The 18,204-nt window shown below is 39.9% G+C and overlaps 1 protein-coding gene across 2 annotated transcripts in view; it reads left to right on the forward strand.

The window, feature by feature from the left end:
* PREX1 (phosphatidylinositol-3,4,5-trisphosphate dependent Rac exchange factor 1) overlaps positions 1 to 10,462 on the forward strand; it is a 120,253-nt gene extending 109,791 nt beyond the window's left edge. For both annotated transcript variants that reach the window (XM_041478486.1, XM_041478487.1), the window contains exons 32-40: positions 1,238 to 1,455; positions 2,494 to 2,593; positions 3,247 to 3,390; positions 4,032 to 4,146; positions 4,581 to 4,647; positions 5,379 to 5,566; positions 6,203 to 6,305; positions 6,845 to 6,912; positions 9,092 to 10,462. In XM_041478486.1, the coding sequence (XP_041334420.1) occupies positions 1,238 to 1,455; positions 2,494 to 2,593; positions 3,247 to 3,390; positions 4,032 to 4,146; positions 4,581 to 4,647; positions 5,379 to 5,566; positions 6,203 to 6,305; positions 6,845 to 6,912; positions 9,092 to 9,134 (1,046 nt within the window). In that variant the 3' untranslated portion in view covers positions 9,135 to 10,462. The remainder of the gene's footprint in view (positions 1 to 1,237; positions 1,456 to 2,493; positions 2,594 to 3,246; positions 3,391 to 4,031; positions 4,147 to 4,580; positions 4,648 to 5,378; positions 5,567 to 6,202; positions 6,306 to 6,844; positions 6,913 to 9,091) is intronic.
* Positions 10,463 to 18,204: the final 7,742 nt, after the last annotated feature.

An 18,204-nucleotide genomic window follows, 5' to 3' on the forward strand; every position in this document is an offset into this window, starting at 1 on the left:
TACATGTGCAAGGAGAACCCAAATATGCTGAGGACATCGGGAACCTGTTACCACACACCAAACATTGTGCTTGCAGAGCAAGGGACAAGTCTTTACAAGGAGCCTGGGCACAGTGTTTTTGTAATTGTAGCACTTGGAGTCCTTTTGTTAGAAAATAACATAATACATAACTGGAAACTGGTGCCACACTTGATTCTCAAATCTTCATAGAATGGAGATCAGAGATTTGTATGACTCTTAACTTACCTCTCAGCTCCTGCCAGGGCTGGTCTGTGATTCTGTCCAAACCAAGCTGTGTGCCAGTCTACTGACCATAAAGGCTGGGCTCTGACAGCAGATAAAATGTGTCCCAAACTCTCTCTATGGATGCCCCATCTCCTGCAGCATTTCCATGAACATCTGCTGGAAAGAAGGATGGTTGCCCTTAAGCTGAAAATATGGCCCCGGGCCTGGAGTGTGTTAGTCAGTCTATTGTGTTCAGTGCTTATAAAAATAATCCTTTGAAGCCTCTGAGCAATGTCTTCAGCTTCTTTCCCTAGGGAACAGTGCCTTGCCAATGAGAGGCTGCTGTAGCGCTGCAGAGCCTGCTGGAGGGGCTGGGGGTGCCTGGGAAGGACTCTTTACTTATTCATGTGCCTCTCTGGCCTGCAATCTCCTGAAGCATGACAAGATTGATTTGACCAGCATGTGGCTGCCTGGCAGGCACACTGGAAGCAAAATTAACATAGGGGAAATTCTCCCAAGAAACAAACCAATGGGTACTGTATGGATGGGCCCAGTTAATGCATTAGGCATATGGGAAGCTGACAAAATACAGATAGATGGGGGAAGATTAATAGCCCAGGTGAGAAGTAATGGTGGAGACTTTCTTTCAATAATTCTCTTGCTCCTGTAAACGTAAAAAGAATCCAGATATGGCTGTAACTAAGGAATTACTTTCCAGTACTTAGTTTCTTTCCAGTAAGAAGGAGCATGCAGATGGCAGAGGGAGTAATGAACAGTCAATTGGACTAGAAAATGTCACAACATGTGCATGTGCCAGCTGTGCTGTATTTAGCTATCCATGCAGGTCACACAGCAAGAAGAGGTTATCTGTGAAGTCACTGCAAAGCTACAGCAGAAGCCAAATGTCATGTGCACACACACACAGACACACACAAAAACTACTTTGTTGGCAGTGAGAAGGAAGATAAGTGTATTCATGACTTCTTCATGCTTCTCTCCCCCTCTCTGACAGATACTGAGCTACAGCTGAGACGTGATTCCATCTTCTGTCAGTCTCTTGTGGCTGCTGTTTGCACCTTTTCAGAGCAGTTACTGGCTGCTCTCAACTATCGGTACAACAACAATGGGGAATATGAAGAGAGCAGCAGAGATGCCAGCAGAAAATGGCTGGAACAGATAGCAGCCACTGGAGTTTTACTAAACTACCAGTCTCTTCTCTCCCCCACTGTGGTAAGAATTGTGGTATCCTTGGGTCTGCTTACATTTGCCTGTGTGATTCTGTGCCACTCAGCACAGCCAGAGCTGTTGAACCTCTTACCTGCATTCCAGCAGCATATTCAGACTCTCACTACTGCAAACTCTGGAGATTTCCACAGCTGACAACCAAGTGCCATATTCCCTATCCAGTCATATTCGCCTCTTCACAAATGCTGGACCCACTGTCACACTAAAACACTATAGAAAACAGTCAGCCTTCATATTTGGAGTCATGCTGCTGCACTTAGAGAGGTTTCAGTGCCCAGCTGTTGGTGGCATGAGTGTCCTCTGCCATCCCCTGGTGAGGACACGCATCTCCCAAACGGTTGAGGAAGTTCTGAGTATTGCAGGAGTTCAGACTAACAGATAGAGTTCAGTCTCTCTCTGTGGTGAGAGGTCTGTGGTGCTGGGGCTTGAAGCACCATGTCTAAGGAGAGGAGCCGTGCTTGCATAGTTAATTGGCACCTAATGAACAGATGAGCTGCAGCTACAGGAGATCAGCTGCTGAAACTTTAAAAATGCTAAGAAAAGAGAGGCATAAAACAGACAAGTAGCTCTGATATTATAGAGAAGGGAGTTTTTTTCCTCCGCTTTGTAGACATTTTGTGTGGGGATTTTTGATAAAATACAGTCCAAACTATCTATGTGTTTAACTGCTATTTGTTTGCTTTGCATAGAAGGTATCAGTATTTATTTTGCAGTAACTGATCAGCTGTTCTTCACATTTGTAGCTATAAAGTTTGGAGAAAGAGATTCCTTCAAAATTACTCTGTTTTTAACCCTCTCTACTCTGTGAATCACATCAAATGACATCTAAGCAAAGGGTGGTTAAAGTTGTATCAGAGAGTTAAAAAGCTGTTAGTGATTTCCTGGCTGGGATGGAGCTAATGGAAGGCTCTGCACGCTGCTTTAGGTGTCCTGGACCAAAACATGCCCACAACAACAGTACCTGCCTGTCCCTCATCTTCTGACCAACAATAACCTATCTGTATCTGTTGCCTTGCCCTACAGAAGGAGGAGCGCACCATGCTGGAAGACATCCAGGTTACTCTGGCTGAACTAGACAAAGTTACCTTTTTTTTCAAGCAGCTGGATGAAAGCCTTGTAGCAAGTGAGTATTCTCTATTTCTTGAGGTACTTTTATTTTTTTGTTATGTTCTATGGATTAATATCGTCTATGATTGTAAATGTAAGAGACCATGTCACACTTGGAGAGCACTGGGCAGCTTCTCTGAAGCACTGCTGTATTCCCTCAGCTTCCCCTGCAAGCACACAGCCCCTAAAGCAGGACTGACACGATGGAATGGTGCTGCATGTTCTGTGCTGTGTAGCTGTGGCCTGTGCCAGTGTGCCTCATCTGTGTAATTCTGTGCAGAGGGAGGAGATATGACAGAGAATTAGCACCACACTCCTTGTGGTGAATTCCCAGCTTTTCAGTGTCTAGTGTCTTACCCTGCCAGATCTTCCTCTTCATGAGAAGAGATCTTTCTCTTCGTCTTCACTGGATATGAAACGCCATGAAACAACACGAGATTCTAATTATTAACCATATTTACTGTATTTGGATCAAACATGATTCTAGGTCACACTATGATCTTTTATGTAAAAGATTTCAGAGCCTGCATTCTCTCCATAAAGGCTCTCCCTTATTCACCTTATAGTGATGTGATGTGTCATTCGATAATCTAACAAACTCACATGGCAATGGTTTCATAATCCTCCTGCTGTGGTAAAGCAGCAAGTGTTTTATCTTTATTTCTCCAGATACTCATGTCGTCTACCACATCGAAGGAAGTCGTCAGGCCTTGAAGGTTATCTTTTATCTTGACAGCTACTACTTCTCCAAACTGCCTGCTCGCTTTCAGAATGGGGGAACCTTGAAACTGCACACAGTGCTCTTTACAAAAGGTGTCTATTAAAAGCTTTCTTGAGAAAAATAAGCTAACTACCAATTTTGAAAGATTAAAAATAAAAAATGACCACGAAGCTCTTGGAAAAGCAGCTGAGACCTACAGGCTCACTTAGGAAGCAGACATTTCTATTTCAGGAAGCCCTGGGGGAGTGCTAGACGTTAGAATTAGACGCAGTCATGAGAACAAGATGTGCTTCTTTGGGGCTTTTTTATGCCTCAGCCATAGAGACATTATACTGGACTAAATGGATAGTTTGATCTAGTGTAGGATCAAGAGATGTGCCCAGGCTACAGAGAAGTGTTTTAAAAAGCGAACACAGTGACAGAATCACGTGGGCTAGAAATCGACTTGATAAGCAAATATTCACACCAAAATACAACACAGGAAATTTCTTTCAGGGGACCATTAATGGGGAGTAATTGCTGTCAGACAGAACTGCTTTCTGTGAAGCTCACCTCTATGATACTACCACTGTACTCCCATACTGGGAAAAGCATGAAATTTAAAGAGTAACAGAATCAGCCTTGACATTATCCAACAGTCATCTGCTGAGCAATGAGATGATACAGAGATAAATAAATGAATTTTAAAAAAAACACTAATAACATAGCTTTAGTAAAGTGTTTTCTTCTTCAGCTCTGGAGAGTACAGAGGGGCAGTCACAACCAGCTGGTTCACCTCTTGAAGAACTCCCACAGCAAATTAATGGTGTTTCACTCGAAAAAGTGCAGCAATACTACCGTAAACTCAGGTATTTTGTACTTCTGCTTTGCCTTAAAAGACATTGAACATTTCAGAGCACTCCTTATTAAGGGCCTGAAAATTTAATGAAAGAGATGTTTCATTCCTGATGAGGTTTTTGTACAAACAGGCTTTTTGGAGATCCTCATTGTGTGGGAAACTTGGTAATTTTTTCCCAATAGTTTAGCCCATTCAGAAGGAATGCAGATTTGACCTCAGAATTTTGTGCAGAACTAGAATTATATTGTTCTTAATGGGGATTTGGAATATGTTAGTAGAGACTCTGTAAATTACTGCAATCTCAATGGTTCAATAAGGAAGCAGATCTTCAAGTACAAGATTTTTAGCATAGCCTTCTCAGCTGTTTTGTACAAGATGGTATACATATATGTGCTTGAAGTGGGACAAACCCAACTAATGTAGTACCTGCTGGCCTTTTTGCAGGACATTTTACCTAGAGAGATCAAACTTGCCCACTGATTCCAACACTACTGCAGTGAAGATTGACCAGGTATTGTTTCTGCACTTATTTCTGCAATAAATTCTCTCATGGAAGTATTATTTCAACATCTCTAAAATTCCAGTTGTGGGATACCTGTATGGCAGATCTATACAAACACGAACAGCATTTTAAAATATTCCCAACCTTAGGGGGGATCTGAATTTCTCTGAAACTTGGCTGCAGTTCTTTTGTTGAGAAGGAAAAGTTCAGAACCTGGGTAGACACAAACCCCCTTCACTGCAGCACTAAGGAGGCTCTGTGTGACCCTGCCTGCCCTTGCCAAACATGGTGTCTGATGCCAGACAGAATGGGCTCATTTTCCTCTCCCACAGATGCATGCAAACAATGAACAAATTGAACAAATGTTCAATTTGCAATTTGTTAGACTTTGTTCACTATGTACACTTTGTTGCAGAGAAAACAAGAAAATAGTTCTGCCCAGCATCTCACATGTAGGCAGTCTGTCTAACTGGGCAGGTGACGTGGATATGTGCACGTAAAGCATTAAAATGCTACTGGAGGGAACTTCTTTGCAATTGTAATACGCGTTGTAAACAATCCCAAGCATAAGTAATTTTATTTTGCCACTTCCAAAGTTCCTAAATATTGTAAATAGTTGTTACTGTGTGGCAGTTACGCTTGTGTAGATATTGTGCATAGACAATAGTATAAAGACTTGTAAATATCTTTATAGCTTGGTGTTATTATGCAACGGATTGTTTTTGTATTGCTTTGTTTAGCTTATTCGCCCTATCAATGCAATGGATGAGCTTTGCAGGCTGCTGAAGTCTTTCATCAGTGCAAAGCCAATGCAGTCAGGATGTTCCAGCAGTGCCTCATCAGGAGCTGGCCTGCTGCCCATATCCTCTGAGCTCTGCTACCGGCTGGGAGCCTGTCAGATCACCATGTGTGCCACTGGGATGCAGAGGTGAGTGAGGGTTAAACCTGTCTGCTACGTCTGTGATGGCAGCTTCTGTCCTTTCTAGAGATGCATCCTAATCAAAGCAAAATAAGGGAAATTTTAAGGGAATGTAATAAGGACCTAAATCTGCTGCCATTTTTACTTCAGGGTAGGTTGTAACTTTTAATACTTTTGTTAATAAGTAGTATTGACACAAGCAGTGCCTCATCCAATGCAACTGACAAGTGATCTTGTTGCATAGAAGTTGTAGTCAGCATTGTCTTCAGTTGCACACTGAAAATGTAGGAAGTTGCTCAAAAATAGCTTTAGAATCTTGGTGTGTGCACAGGTTGATTTTGAAACACACCACTATTCTATCAGTGTCTCAAAAGTAAAGATTAATTTGTGAATCCCTTTAAAATGAATCAATGCAGAAGAGCAGCGACACACAGCCTTGTAGTAATGATGCTGGAGACTCAAATAATTGTAGTATCCAGGTGCAGCAAGACTGAGGTAATTTAATAGTTCTGTGTGTAGAAAAATCTAAAAAAGTAAATAAAAATAGGTAACGGAAGCAATACTTACCAGGTAAGTGTTCTGCACAAGCCTGTTTATACTTTTAAGCTATGATCTGTGATTTCCTGACACGGTTCCCTCGTTCAGGAGTACGCTGAGCGTGTCCCTGGAGCAAGCAGCCATACTGGCCCGCAGCCATGGGCTCCTGCCCAAGTGTATCATGCAAGCTACAGACATCATGCGAAAGCAGGTGAGTGTTTGATGTGTCTGCTGCACGCCGCCCTTGGCCAGTAACACCACGGTGCAAACAGCAGTCTGTTGTGCTGTGGCACGGTGCTTTGTGCACTGCAAACCTACAAGTCCCAACTCCTACTAATGGCTGAATAACTACACCTGTGTGTGAGAGAAACAAGTTAATTTTTATCCCTACAGCCTCTACAGCAATTCAAACCTGTGCCTTAGTGTATATTGTGTGTGCCCTGACAGTTAGAAAAGAGAGAACGTGCAGAATATTTAAGACAATTTCTGTACAGAAAAAACCCAAGTCTCAGTCATAGCGTTAAAATAGCAGAAATTACCTAGTGCTGGACAGCAGTGCTTGTAAAGTAGTTTGGGACTAATTTATCTTTTAGGTAAACATAGATGATAATCCACCCAATGGATTCAAAATGTTTTAGAAGTAGTTAATGGATTCTCAAATAGGAACCACACTCCTATTATAATATTTTTTTCCTCAGGATCATTTGCTTTATCAATACTGTTGGTACCACAAATTCTCTGTTTTCACAGGGACCAAGAGTTGAAATCTCTGCCAAGAATCTGAAAGTGATGGACCAAATGCCACAGCATGCACCTCGGTAGGTTATTATTAGTATTTTAGTTAGTATTTTACATTTTCTCTGAGTGCAGATTTTGTTTCTGTAACAATTGTGGAGTTCCTGCTATAACCAAAGATGATCTTAGTAGCAATATTGGGGAAAAAAAGGAAAAAAAACCCGTTCTTTTTTCTCCGTGTCCTAAACTAAGTACACACTTTAGATTAATCACCTTTGCTGCTTACGATTTGCAGATCATCAGATGCAAGGGTTTCTGCATTTTCTGGATCAAATGTAGGTGATCTTTTTTGGACTGTTTCTGTAAGTCAGCAAAGCTAGTGATGGACAGTCGTCTCTGGAATGTTTAGAAAGAAAAATTTCTGAACAGCAAATTTGACTGCAGATATGCAAAGATAATACAGTAATGTGCTTACAAGAGTCTGATCGTTTAGTTCTGGCAGAGCAGGTTTAAGAGCAAGCACTTCCAGACAGAGTAACCACACAGTAATGCAGCCCTGAGGAACCTCAGTTGCCCAGGGTTATATATGGGTTTGTCTAGAAGGCAGCTTTGAAAAGTACTGTACATTTGTGAATCCTACTGCATCTAATGGGAGATAGAGATGTTCATCTCTCTCTACAAGAGAATCATACATTTACGTATCTTCTGTCAGTTTCTTCCAATTTCACTCTCAGAGAGAAAAGAATGTTCTTTCATAAACTGTAACACAGCATTTTCCCACAATGGCAGTAATTTGTCATGGTTTAGATGACAGTATATACAGAATCTGTCTGTACAAATACCAGAGAAACTTCTGATTCTGTTGTTGTTCGTGGCATTGTTTACATGAAGGCAAAACAGTTCAGGCCCACAAGAATGAGCATCAGAAAAGGTCCAGCAGAGTCTGTATCATATCTTTAGACAGAACAAATGTGTTTGCTAGTGCCCGAGTCCTCCAAAGAGCACATTGGTTCAGTGTTAAGAAAACGTCCTTAAACACTTCTATCTTATTCACCCATTAAGACTTCTGAGTTAGTCTAAATTAGCCCTTCTTTTAATTTTTCTTTTTTTCTCTCCTATCCACTCCTCAAAATGTTTATAGAAAATGATTTTAAAATTTAGAGACACTGGTGATGCTCCATCTAACAGTCTTGGTTCATTTTCTCAGAGACATTAAAAAGAGTAGAATTTTGCATTTAGAACCTTATCCTTCTGTTGGATTTTAATTGCTATTTCAAAAACAAATAAAGCAATGGTATTGGCTCCTGTACCATGGCCCGGGTGCCATCCATCAGTGTTTTGGCATTGTAGTTATTTTGCCATATTAATAGCCACACATTACTTTGGTTCCACTGATATGGCCATAACCATGTTACCTTCAAAAAGAAGCAGTTTTAAAAACAAATCACAAGATCAGGCATTTCTTTCTTTTGAGTACACTCTAAATCACAGTGATAAATTCCAGAACTATTTACTTGGATTATTTCAGGGCAATAAAGCTCGGATATGTGTGTTCCTACTGGGTTCCATCATAATGCAAAACAAAACTGAGAAGAGTTTAAAGGAGATCTGGTGAATTAACTCCCAGGATTATATTTCTTAGCACAAATCTGTAATAGCTCTCTTGAAAGAGAAATTATAAAAGACTTGAATTTATTCTGATGTAAAGAAGAAAAAGCTCACAACATCATACGTGAATGACAAGTCAACATGTGCTTAGTGGTTAGACATGTGTTTAACCACTATTCTCAATTTGTTAATCTTGTGAGTCAAAAAATTTCTGTGAAAACATGATTATTAATTTTAAGATTTGTTCAAGCATGTCAACAAGTAGACATGTTCTTCTATGTGTTTGGTATCCCAGCCGGTGTGACAGGAAGAACTTTTTTGCTCAGGAAAAATGCTGAACTGGGTTTAAAATCAAAAGAAATAGAAAAAGAGAGAAAGGACTCTTAAAAAACCAAATTGAACCAAAATTAAGAGGAAGTGATGGAGAGTCTCAAATAATATTGTAAACAACGATTATAAATACTTTAGTTAATGAATGGCTAGTGGCACTTCTAAACTTCCAATTACTAAGATCAAAAATAGGAGTATTCTTGATACGTCATTACCTCTAAAGCTTGCAGAATAACAAAGAAGCTGCTGACCTCATAGGTGAATCCAGTAACTTTGTCATTGTCTCTGTGATCTCTAATTCTCTACTCTTCCTCTGCACTAAAGACTCTACAGGTTGTGCCAGCCGCCTACAGAGGGGGATTTATAGGAGCAAGAGGCACCTCCTGGCAGCCCCCCGGGAGCGCGTGGCTCTGGGCAGCCTGGCCGAGGACCCTGCGAACTGACCCCGGCGGTGCTGCTGTGCTCTGCAGGAGAGGGACCTGCTGGCCCAGGCATCAGGAATGCAGGATCCATGTATTTCTTGGACTTCAAATTCTTGAAACAAATACCACAGGCAAGAATGGATGCTGCTGCCATTCAGATGCCTGGAAAATGACCATTATGCTTCAAGAAAGCACAGTTCTCCTCGTGACTTGTTTGTGCAACCACCAGAAAGTTGTGGACTTCAAGATACGGCTTGGTTCAGAAAATCCGGCTGGACACGCCTCTCTCTCCCGCTACTGCCCCTGGCACCCATTTAACTGCCAGCAGGTTTTGGACAATGTCCTTTAGTGGTAGTTTCATAAACCCCACGTTTTCATGAACTGACCTGCACTTTTCAGCAAAGAATAGCACAATCTATGGTTTATTCAAATAGGAACATTTGAATTTCTTCTGGAGTAATTTTCCACTTCAGCCCAGTGAGAGAATCTCTCTATGCTGCAGAGTATACATTCCATAATACTTCTTATCATTACTTCATTTTACTTACTGTAGCTTTCAGGTTTTGATTAACTCTTTTTACTAATGCCCTGTGATTATGTACTCTGGAATACAGTGCTAATGAAGAGCAGTGTAGGATTTTTACAAAAAACTTAACAAAGAAAAAATACAGTTTGATAATCTGATGATTTCAACAGATGTAGTTTTAAAAACAGGTCAGAAGAACTATACTTATTTATGTGGAGTGGAATAATACGTGTTTTTGATCATGTTATTATATGTACAAGATGAAAATAAAAATTATATTGTTTAAAATGGGACCAATATACTGGCAGTTACACAGCTACTCCCAGTTTACTGAAAAAATCTACATTATTTAAAATCTTCAATATTTAAGTAGTCTTTAAAACAGTTATTAAGATGTATTAGGGATGCTTTTAAGTTAAAAGAAAAAAGGAATCATGTATATAATGTTCTTTATTTTTTCTTGTTTAAACAATTGTTCTCCATTCTGTCAGTATTACCCTAAGCACTGTAGTTTTTTCCAAGTTACTGGCTGAAACTAATCAAAGCATGTCAGCAGTCTCAGGACAGAAATAATGTTCTTTTGGAGTGAGTGCCTTAACATGACCAACCCTCCCTAACATGGCAGGTGTACAAGAACCTCCCCATTCCTGTTCCTCCACAGCCTCCTTTAAACCAGTTCCCAGTCAGGAAACCCAGGAGTGCTTTGCAGTAATGTATATTTTATAAAATAAAGGTTTGGGGGTTTTATTTGTGTTGTTGTTTGGTTTTTAGTGGGCTTTATTTTATTTTATTGTATTAACATCCAAAGCAACTCAAAAACTAATGGATGTTTTCATTTGGACATGAAGGCCTCTCTAATTTTTATAATCTTCTCTTGAACACAAAACTGTTTATGGCAAGTTGGGAGATGCAGTTTGTTCTGAATCTCATTTCTTAATTTTTTAATATTTGTTTTCTTCTCTCACAGACTGAAATAATTTTGGGGAAGGAAATTATTTTTTATTTTCTCTTTATTTCTTACCTTTAACTGTTTCCTCTGATCTGCAGCAACGTGTTGCAGGAAACTAGGACAGCCTATGGACTGCCAGCTTTGGGATACAGATTTGGTACTGGGTGTCCATCCTGGACTGCAACCAGATGAACAGATCTCTATTTCAATGCACTTTTTGTTAATTTTGGAAAAGTTACTCTTACCATGTGCTATTTGAAGAAAAAAATGGATGTTTCTTCACTGAATCCAGAATTTCAAATGTACTTAATACTAGAAGAACCTTAGAAACGCCCCAAAGTAAAAAAGAACCCATGGGGCGAGCCCTGCCTGTGTCCCCATCAGTTGTGCTCTGCAGAATGGCCTGGGCAGGATCCTGGCCCATGCCTGCAGCCTCTGGCAACATGACAGATGCAGAGAAGGGTGTACAAGGGCATTTACACTGTGCACTGTTATACACTGAAATGTATGTGTTATTCTCACTTAAAACTTGAGAGACGTTTTTATTATTAAAAGTTGGTTTATATTATAAGGAAAGAAGGTTGATCTCATTTTCTGTTACTCCCTTTAGTTCCTTTGCCCTGCATTCTCTTGAGCAGTTTTAAGTTCTGGTATGCTTGTATGGCATGGGAAGCAGCCAGAAGTTTAAGTGGTAAGGGGAAAGCTGGGTTTGATTTCAGCTCAAACTGGCAGTGTAGTCAGTCAGCCTGTTTGTGCAGTTCCTAAAGGTGTGGGGGAGACCACAGACTCCTGTTAAGGTAGAAAAAAACCCTGGTTTAATGATGTAAAATTGTGGGGTTTGAACCAGTGCTGGGAACTAACAGGTTCAAGTGGAAAAAGAAGAGGGCAATGCACAAACCAACTTGCAAGCAAAGAGAGATTAGGTCTGCCAAATTTCCAGGGCTAAAAGTGAAGAATCAGGATTGGCACAACAGAACAACTGCAGATTTTGTAGATTTGGAACATCTCATACAGTGGAAGTGTGGAAAACAGTCAAGATGGAGAACATGGGAACTATAGCAGCTTCATGATGGTGTGGTTGGGTGGCAGCTGTGAGTGGAATTCCTTGTGTATGTGTCTCGTAACTGAGTTTGCTCAACATTTTCATTAACCCCTGAGGCACATACATTGGCAGGCTGGGGTGATGCTGTTTTGGGAGACACTAATCTTGCAAAGGATCTTGGTACACATACAAAAAAGCCCTGAAGGACTTTGAACGGGATGAAATTAGTGGGATTAGATTTTTCCACACAAATATTACTTCATGCTGTTGAAGACTGAACAAAATATTTTGCTGTATTTCTTGTTAATTGATAATAAAAGGACCATGTCATAGAGTTTGTCACAAGATGACACAGAGGCAATTTGATAGAGTCATGAAAGCTCAAGCCTGGACTTGGTCCGTTCCGATGGAGAAGTATTCAGGCCTCTCTGCTTTGTTCAAATAAAGTGATAATGCAGTAGCTGGGTGTTGAAGAACAGATGGCTTTATAAAAAAATAATAATGAGAAAGGTAAAGACAGTTCAAGCTGAACATAAATACAGGCTGAAGGAAAAAAAGTGATCAGGGCTAAATATTGGCTGAAAGTTTTCCTTCCATCAGGCTTTGACAAAAAAAGAAATAATTTGTGTGAAGCAAGTTGTAAAGGCTGAAGCAGTGCCTAGTGCAGCAGAGCATGCAAGCTGTCTCCAGTTCTGAGATGGGTTCTCTGAGGAGCTGAAGGGTAAGAGAGGTAAAACTGGTAAGTGTAACACATGTGGGCTGACTGTAGTAGTCAATATGCAGTACACTCCCTTGGGTGGAGTCCTGGTCACCCTTGAGCTTACAAAGCATATGATTTCAGTGAGCAAAACAGCGATTGAATTAGCTGCAGAAAAAAGTGGCAAACCCCATGAGTGACATTTGTCACTTATTGCACATGATTGTTATAATAATCTCATCAGGCTCAAGATCTGCTATCAGAAAAATTACTGATATATTAATGCAGTTTTTCTTAACATATCCTATAGAACCGGTTAGCCGTTGGGTTTAATTCTTACAAGTTACATATCAAAAAGGTAGTTCTTTACCAAAGGAATTTGCATCTAAAAATCTGTCCAGTTTTTGGAGGGTGTTGTAACTCTCCCAGTTCCTGACAAGGGAAGTTAACAGGTACAGAGGGGTCTAGACAGAAAACCTCCAAAAAACCCCAGCCCTACTGTTGTAAGACTCTGGGTCCTGGGTCACATCCTGAGCAGATTGCTCAGACTCTGTCCATTTCAAACTGGATTAGAAAAAACGCAATAAACCTCCTGATTCTTACCCTTCTAAACTGATCTAAAGTGTTCTCTACCCTGTTCCAGCATGCCTCAATAAAGCTGTTTCTTTGCTTTAGGGGACACTTTCTTCAGCTCTCTCACCCGCTGGCAGCAGTGAAAGCAGGGAGCAGAGCCCTGGCTGGCGTGAAGAGCAGAGGGTTACCACGATTTTTCCAGTCATCCTGGAGAAGCCAAACTGCTGCTAAATATAGCTGCTTTCACTGAGCTGCCAAAGCTTCCTTGGAGCTCTTAAACAACCCCTTCTGGTTGTCATGATTCACTGTATGAAAAATACTTCTCCTTGCCAAAATAATGACTCATTTTGTAAAATGTCAATTAATGCCTTGCAAAGTCTGCAAAAAAATAATTTTTAAATGAATTAGGATTTAAATTAGTAATTAATATTTGAATCGGTGATTATTTTCTTGATCCTGCTTAAAATTTAGTTATAAGCACTTTGAAGGCAATGTGGAAAGATGCATTACTATTTAATCAGCTTTAAATTACTTATATAATTACTTACATGAGTGACAGTCTCATCTTGAGATAATTAAAATAATTAGTATGGCTTTATCACAGTTTTAATGTGCAAAAATCAAATTCACATTAGAGGTGCTTGAATAGTGGGGGTTTTGATGGAATTTATCTGCAAATTATCGCATGAAAGTTATGTGGCCATCAGTTCTGTTTTATTTTTCAGGGAGTTATTATTTGGAAATAATAAGCAATTTTAGAGCTGGTACAACACATGGTGTGTCTTGCTGCAAAAAATGACAAACCTTGAGCCTTGTTTCTTCTGCCTGCTTGGGTGTAGTTTCAATAAATTCAGTGGAATCAATGTTATAGAGTTGATTGCAAACCAGCTACAACCAACAGGTTTGAGCATATAATGCAAACGCACCAGGAGTTTTCAACTTTTTAAGAAGTAGTTTAAAACGATAAAGTAGGGAGCTATTTCACTTCTGTATGGATGGGAAATGAGAACAAGATGTAATTCTAACTGAAATGACTGCATTAAAATTGCACTGAAATTCTTGAGTGACAAGAAACAATGTAGTTTTCACACTGGATGGGTGTGATCAGCACTATACTGCTCACATCTCTCTTGAGATCTGCCAGGACTCGTTCAGCAATGATCTGATGAATGGGGAAATGGTGTGGTGAGAAAAAAAAAATTATAAAATATAATTTAGGATAACAAAATCCAAAGGCAGTTGAAAAAAACTGCAAAAGAATGTTGCAGTAATGAGTGTCTGAAATTATTTAATGGCAATAAAATGAACTATCAGCAACTGCAGAGTATGGGTCACACAAAATAAATGGGCCACACTGAAGATACAAAGTCAGGTTTTAAATTTGATACCCAAGCTTTAGAAAATCTTTCAGAGTTTCCATGGACCATTCCCTGGAATATTTAGTTCAGCATTTTGTGACAACCTAAAAGAAACTAGAATTGTTAGCAACAGAAAAGAAACCATAGCTGAATACCTTATTAATTCCATGGTGCCTCTGAGTCTTAAACACTACAAGAATTACTGTTGGTTTAGGCATGAAACACTTTTGAACTACCTTGAGAATCTGCACACAAGCAATGTCCATATTGTGTGTCCTTCTTGTATGTCCATACAAGAAGGGTTTTTGCAGCACAGAAATAACTTCCTATCATGGCAGAGTAGGCATCATCTGACCTCTGAACAACCTGTACTTCAAATTTAGCAATTTTCCCTCCTAACTTTCCTCTCTGTTTATACCCCAGAATGGTTCTTGATGAGAAGCTCTGGGTTTCTCCCTTCATCAAGTGAGTTTCCTTTAGTTTGTTTTTTTATAACCATTAAAAAATAGCAAGAATACTGTTTAGAATTTGCCTTAATAGCTGAGAGCAGACTCATCCAAGCCTGCTCTCAAAGTGATGTAGAAAACCCATAGGAAAACACATATTAGTAGTTAAGTTTTATTCATGAATACTCATAAATTTGTGAAATACATTAAATCTCATGGAAATATCTGTGTAAGCAGCAGTAAGTAAAACCCCTGCTGGTTTCAACAACCTTTTTCAGACATAAAATCAGGCAGGAGAAAAGATTTTATGACAAGTTGCCATGGCTTACAAAACCACAGTCCCATTTACTATGTCTCTATTTGATAAAGGCTCCAGGAAACATCTCTATTTGCAATTAGTAATGGAATTAAAGCTACAATTTTGGCACACCTGTGCATTAACAATGCATAGAAACTACCTCAGCTGTGCATTTACTGGCTGATAAACAGCCTTATCCCTCTTTGTGCGTGGAGAAATTAAACACAGAGAAGGTGAATTACCATGTCAAGATAGAAAAGCAGAAAATAAGATTCATCTTTTCCTCAGATGGAAACTCAGCTTTTTTATGTAAAGATCCATCAGCCCCTGTTGTGACAACACAAATTATTTGGGTGCATTGCCCTGAACTGGTTCTCCTGGTGCTGTCCTTTACTGCAGTTGAATGACACTCAGGCAAAATTGCTTCTTGCCTCTGAAAGCCAGAGGAAATGCAGGCAATCACTCCTAGGCTCTCTCTTTTTCCAAGTGAATTTTCACACTTATTAATATAATAATGAGTAATAAGCAAATACAGCCTAAGCAGTCACAGAAAAATTTCAGAAAGCAATTTTTGATCAATACAACTGAGTGAACACTATTAAGGGTGATTATGAAAAATTAATTTCACTGTTCATGTATTTTTGCTTGTTATGTCCTTCACATTATTTATTGCATAATACAACTCCACAAATATTACTTTGTTGTTCATCTGGACAGGACACAAGTGATGAACTGTTAGAGAGAATCCTCATAACTACCCTCAAAAGTATTAAGTCTCACCAGTTTTAGACAGACCATAAAAATCTTCAAACATATTAAGAGCTTTTATGTGTGTCCCAAAACCGATACACACAGTAAACTGCAATCTCTTTAAAACAAAACCCCTCAAAATAGATTTTTAAGACAAGATAACTGTCCATTCCCACTCCTTTCCCCTTATTACACCAGTATGGCCTGAATATATTCAGAGTGCTACCAGCTATAATGGAAGCTGCTGCTGGTAGGTGCTGAAAGAGGATGTCTTTTCCATACATTTCAATTGCATTGAAGTGGCAGGGGTTTTGGATTGTCCAACTATTCAGTTATTGACTGGCCTGTAGACAGGGTTTGTTTCTAGTTTCTAGTTCTCAATTTAACCTTTTATTCCATTAACTTCACTACAGTTAGCACTCATATGGATTGCATTTTGCAAGATTAACTAAGTCAGATGGTAAGGCTATGTGCACAATTCTCTCTTTTACCAATCCCTTACAGTTAATTTCCTGACTGAAAACACCTAAGAAATGATTGCTTAACAAAACCATGTCAGCATGCATTTTTTTCCCCCTGGCATTTAAACCAGCTTCTTCACAGGAGGAATCATCACTTGATATTAAAATTAAAATCACCACTAAAAGATCAATAGCTAATCCTGCAGATTAATCTCATCAACAGGAACTAAGAAACTTTTAGCTCATTTTTTATAATACATCTCCATTGAAAGCAGTAGAAGTATAGTCAGTATAAAGGGAAGGAGATTTTGGTTCCCTGCATTCAGATCACCCTATACATAGCTGCTTCGGTCCTGCAGTAAGCGCTACAGCATGATTTAATGGGGGATGCTATAGAACAAAGATGAAAATATGCCAGATTGTAAAAATAATAATTTCTTTTTTTTTTCTCTTTATAGTTTCTTCTCAATGTTCTCTCCTAAATGGAAGAGATTTTTAATAAATTATTGTCTTTGCAGAGCCAGAAAACTTCAACAGTTTAGACACAGGACACCCATGTGATTGATACATCTGGCAACATGGAAATTCTTCTCTCTTATTTAGTTTTTCCCTAGACAGAAATTATACAGAAATCAACAGATTCCACTTAGTTTAATTTAGTTCTCTGAAAATATATTTCTTTGATTCTAGATGCTGCTTGGCACAGCAGTCATGTATGCTTAAATGTAAGGTCAAATGTGGGGTTGCCTGAGAGCATGGGTGTATACATTCTCGGAGATTTGGTGCTGCAACCGAAGGGAAGGGTTCCAGCCTCGTAGTTCTGGTGTGTCCTAGGCCATGTTTGGCACTCATCCCACTTCTCTGTGAACTGGTTCAACTTGCTAACTCAGCAACAATCCCTTCATTCTTTTGCTGGCATGCTTTCTGCTCAGTTAGCAAGCTGAATCAGCTCGCAGTCCAGCGAATCAGCACAAGGTGCAGGAGCAAAGCAGGGAGTGCAGAGCAGAAGAAGCACACTCTCCTCCTCTCAGTACTGTGTTCTCCATGGGTGGAACTTTACTCTGAAGTACTTCAGGAAAACCCAGAACTCACCTTTCTGGAACTCTGGACACAGACATACACCTAAGTAAAGAGTTTCCTGATAGCCAGTTGAGGGGCAGAGCCACAAGCACTGTCATTACTACAAAGAAGGCTGTGGGCAGCCAAGGCTGTTACCATTGCCAGGGGCTTATCACAGCCTCCCTGGTGCAGCTCAGTACCCTCCAGCTGAACAAACAACTCATGTCAGTACTCTCATCTGCTTCGGTGCAAAGTTGGAGGGGTCCCTTTATCCCTCCCTCCTTGAATGCTGTTTGGTGAACACAGGCAGACTTTGTGACAAACTGACAGTGAACAGATGGGTAACACACCCTGTCAGCTCTGTCTGCACCTCCTCCAAAGGCACACTGAAAACTGCTGGTAACACCCATTATCTTTTGCATAGTGATCACAGCCATCAGTTTTAAGCCTCAGGGAGGGAAAACTGAGAGGAGACAAGGAAATGAAGGGGTTCAGCTAGATGAAGCACCCTGTGAAAAGATTATAATGATTCCTTTTTTTCAGCAGAAGGGAACACTGTGGAGCCTACTACACATGATGGCTCTGTACTGTTAAGACATCTAGAAAAGTATAGGCTTGACAGTAAACCTGAAGGTTTCTTAAGATGAAAATCATTCCTTGTGTTCACTAGTTTCTGCCCTTTGACTAAGAGCAGCAGGTACTGAAGGAGATAACAGGAAAACAGGTGCAATCTTTCACTGACTTGAAGTTCAGCAAGGCTGGCAAGCGTTTTTTTGAAGTGAGTTTAAAGATCAGTTACCAGTTTAGAAGTGAAATCTCTTGCAGCTTCCATTACTGATGAAGGCCAGAGAGAATT

The sequence above is a fragment of the Pyrgilauda ruficollis genome, unplaced genomic scaffold (assembly GCF_017590135.1).
Source record: "Pyrgilauda ruficollis isolate IOZ18807 unplaced genomic scaffold, ASM1759013v1 scaffold45, whole genome shotgun sequence".
Lineage (NCBI taxonomy): Eukaryota > Metazoa > Chordata > Aves > Passeriformes > Passeridae > Pyrgilauda > Pyrgilauda ruficollis.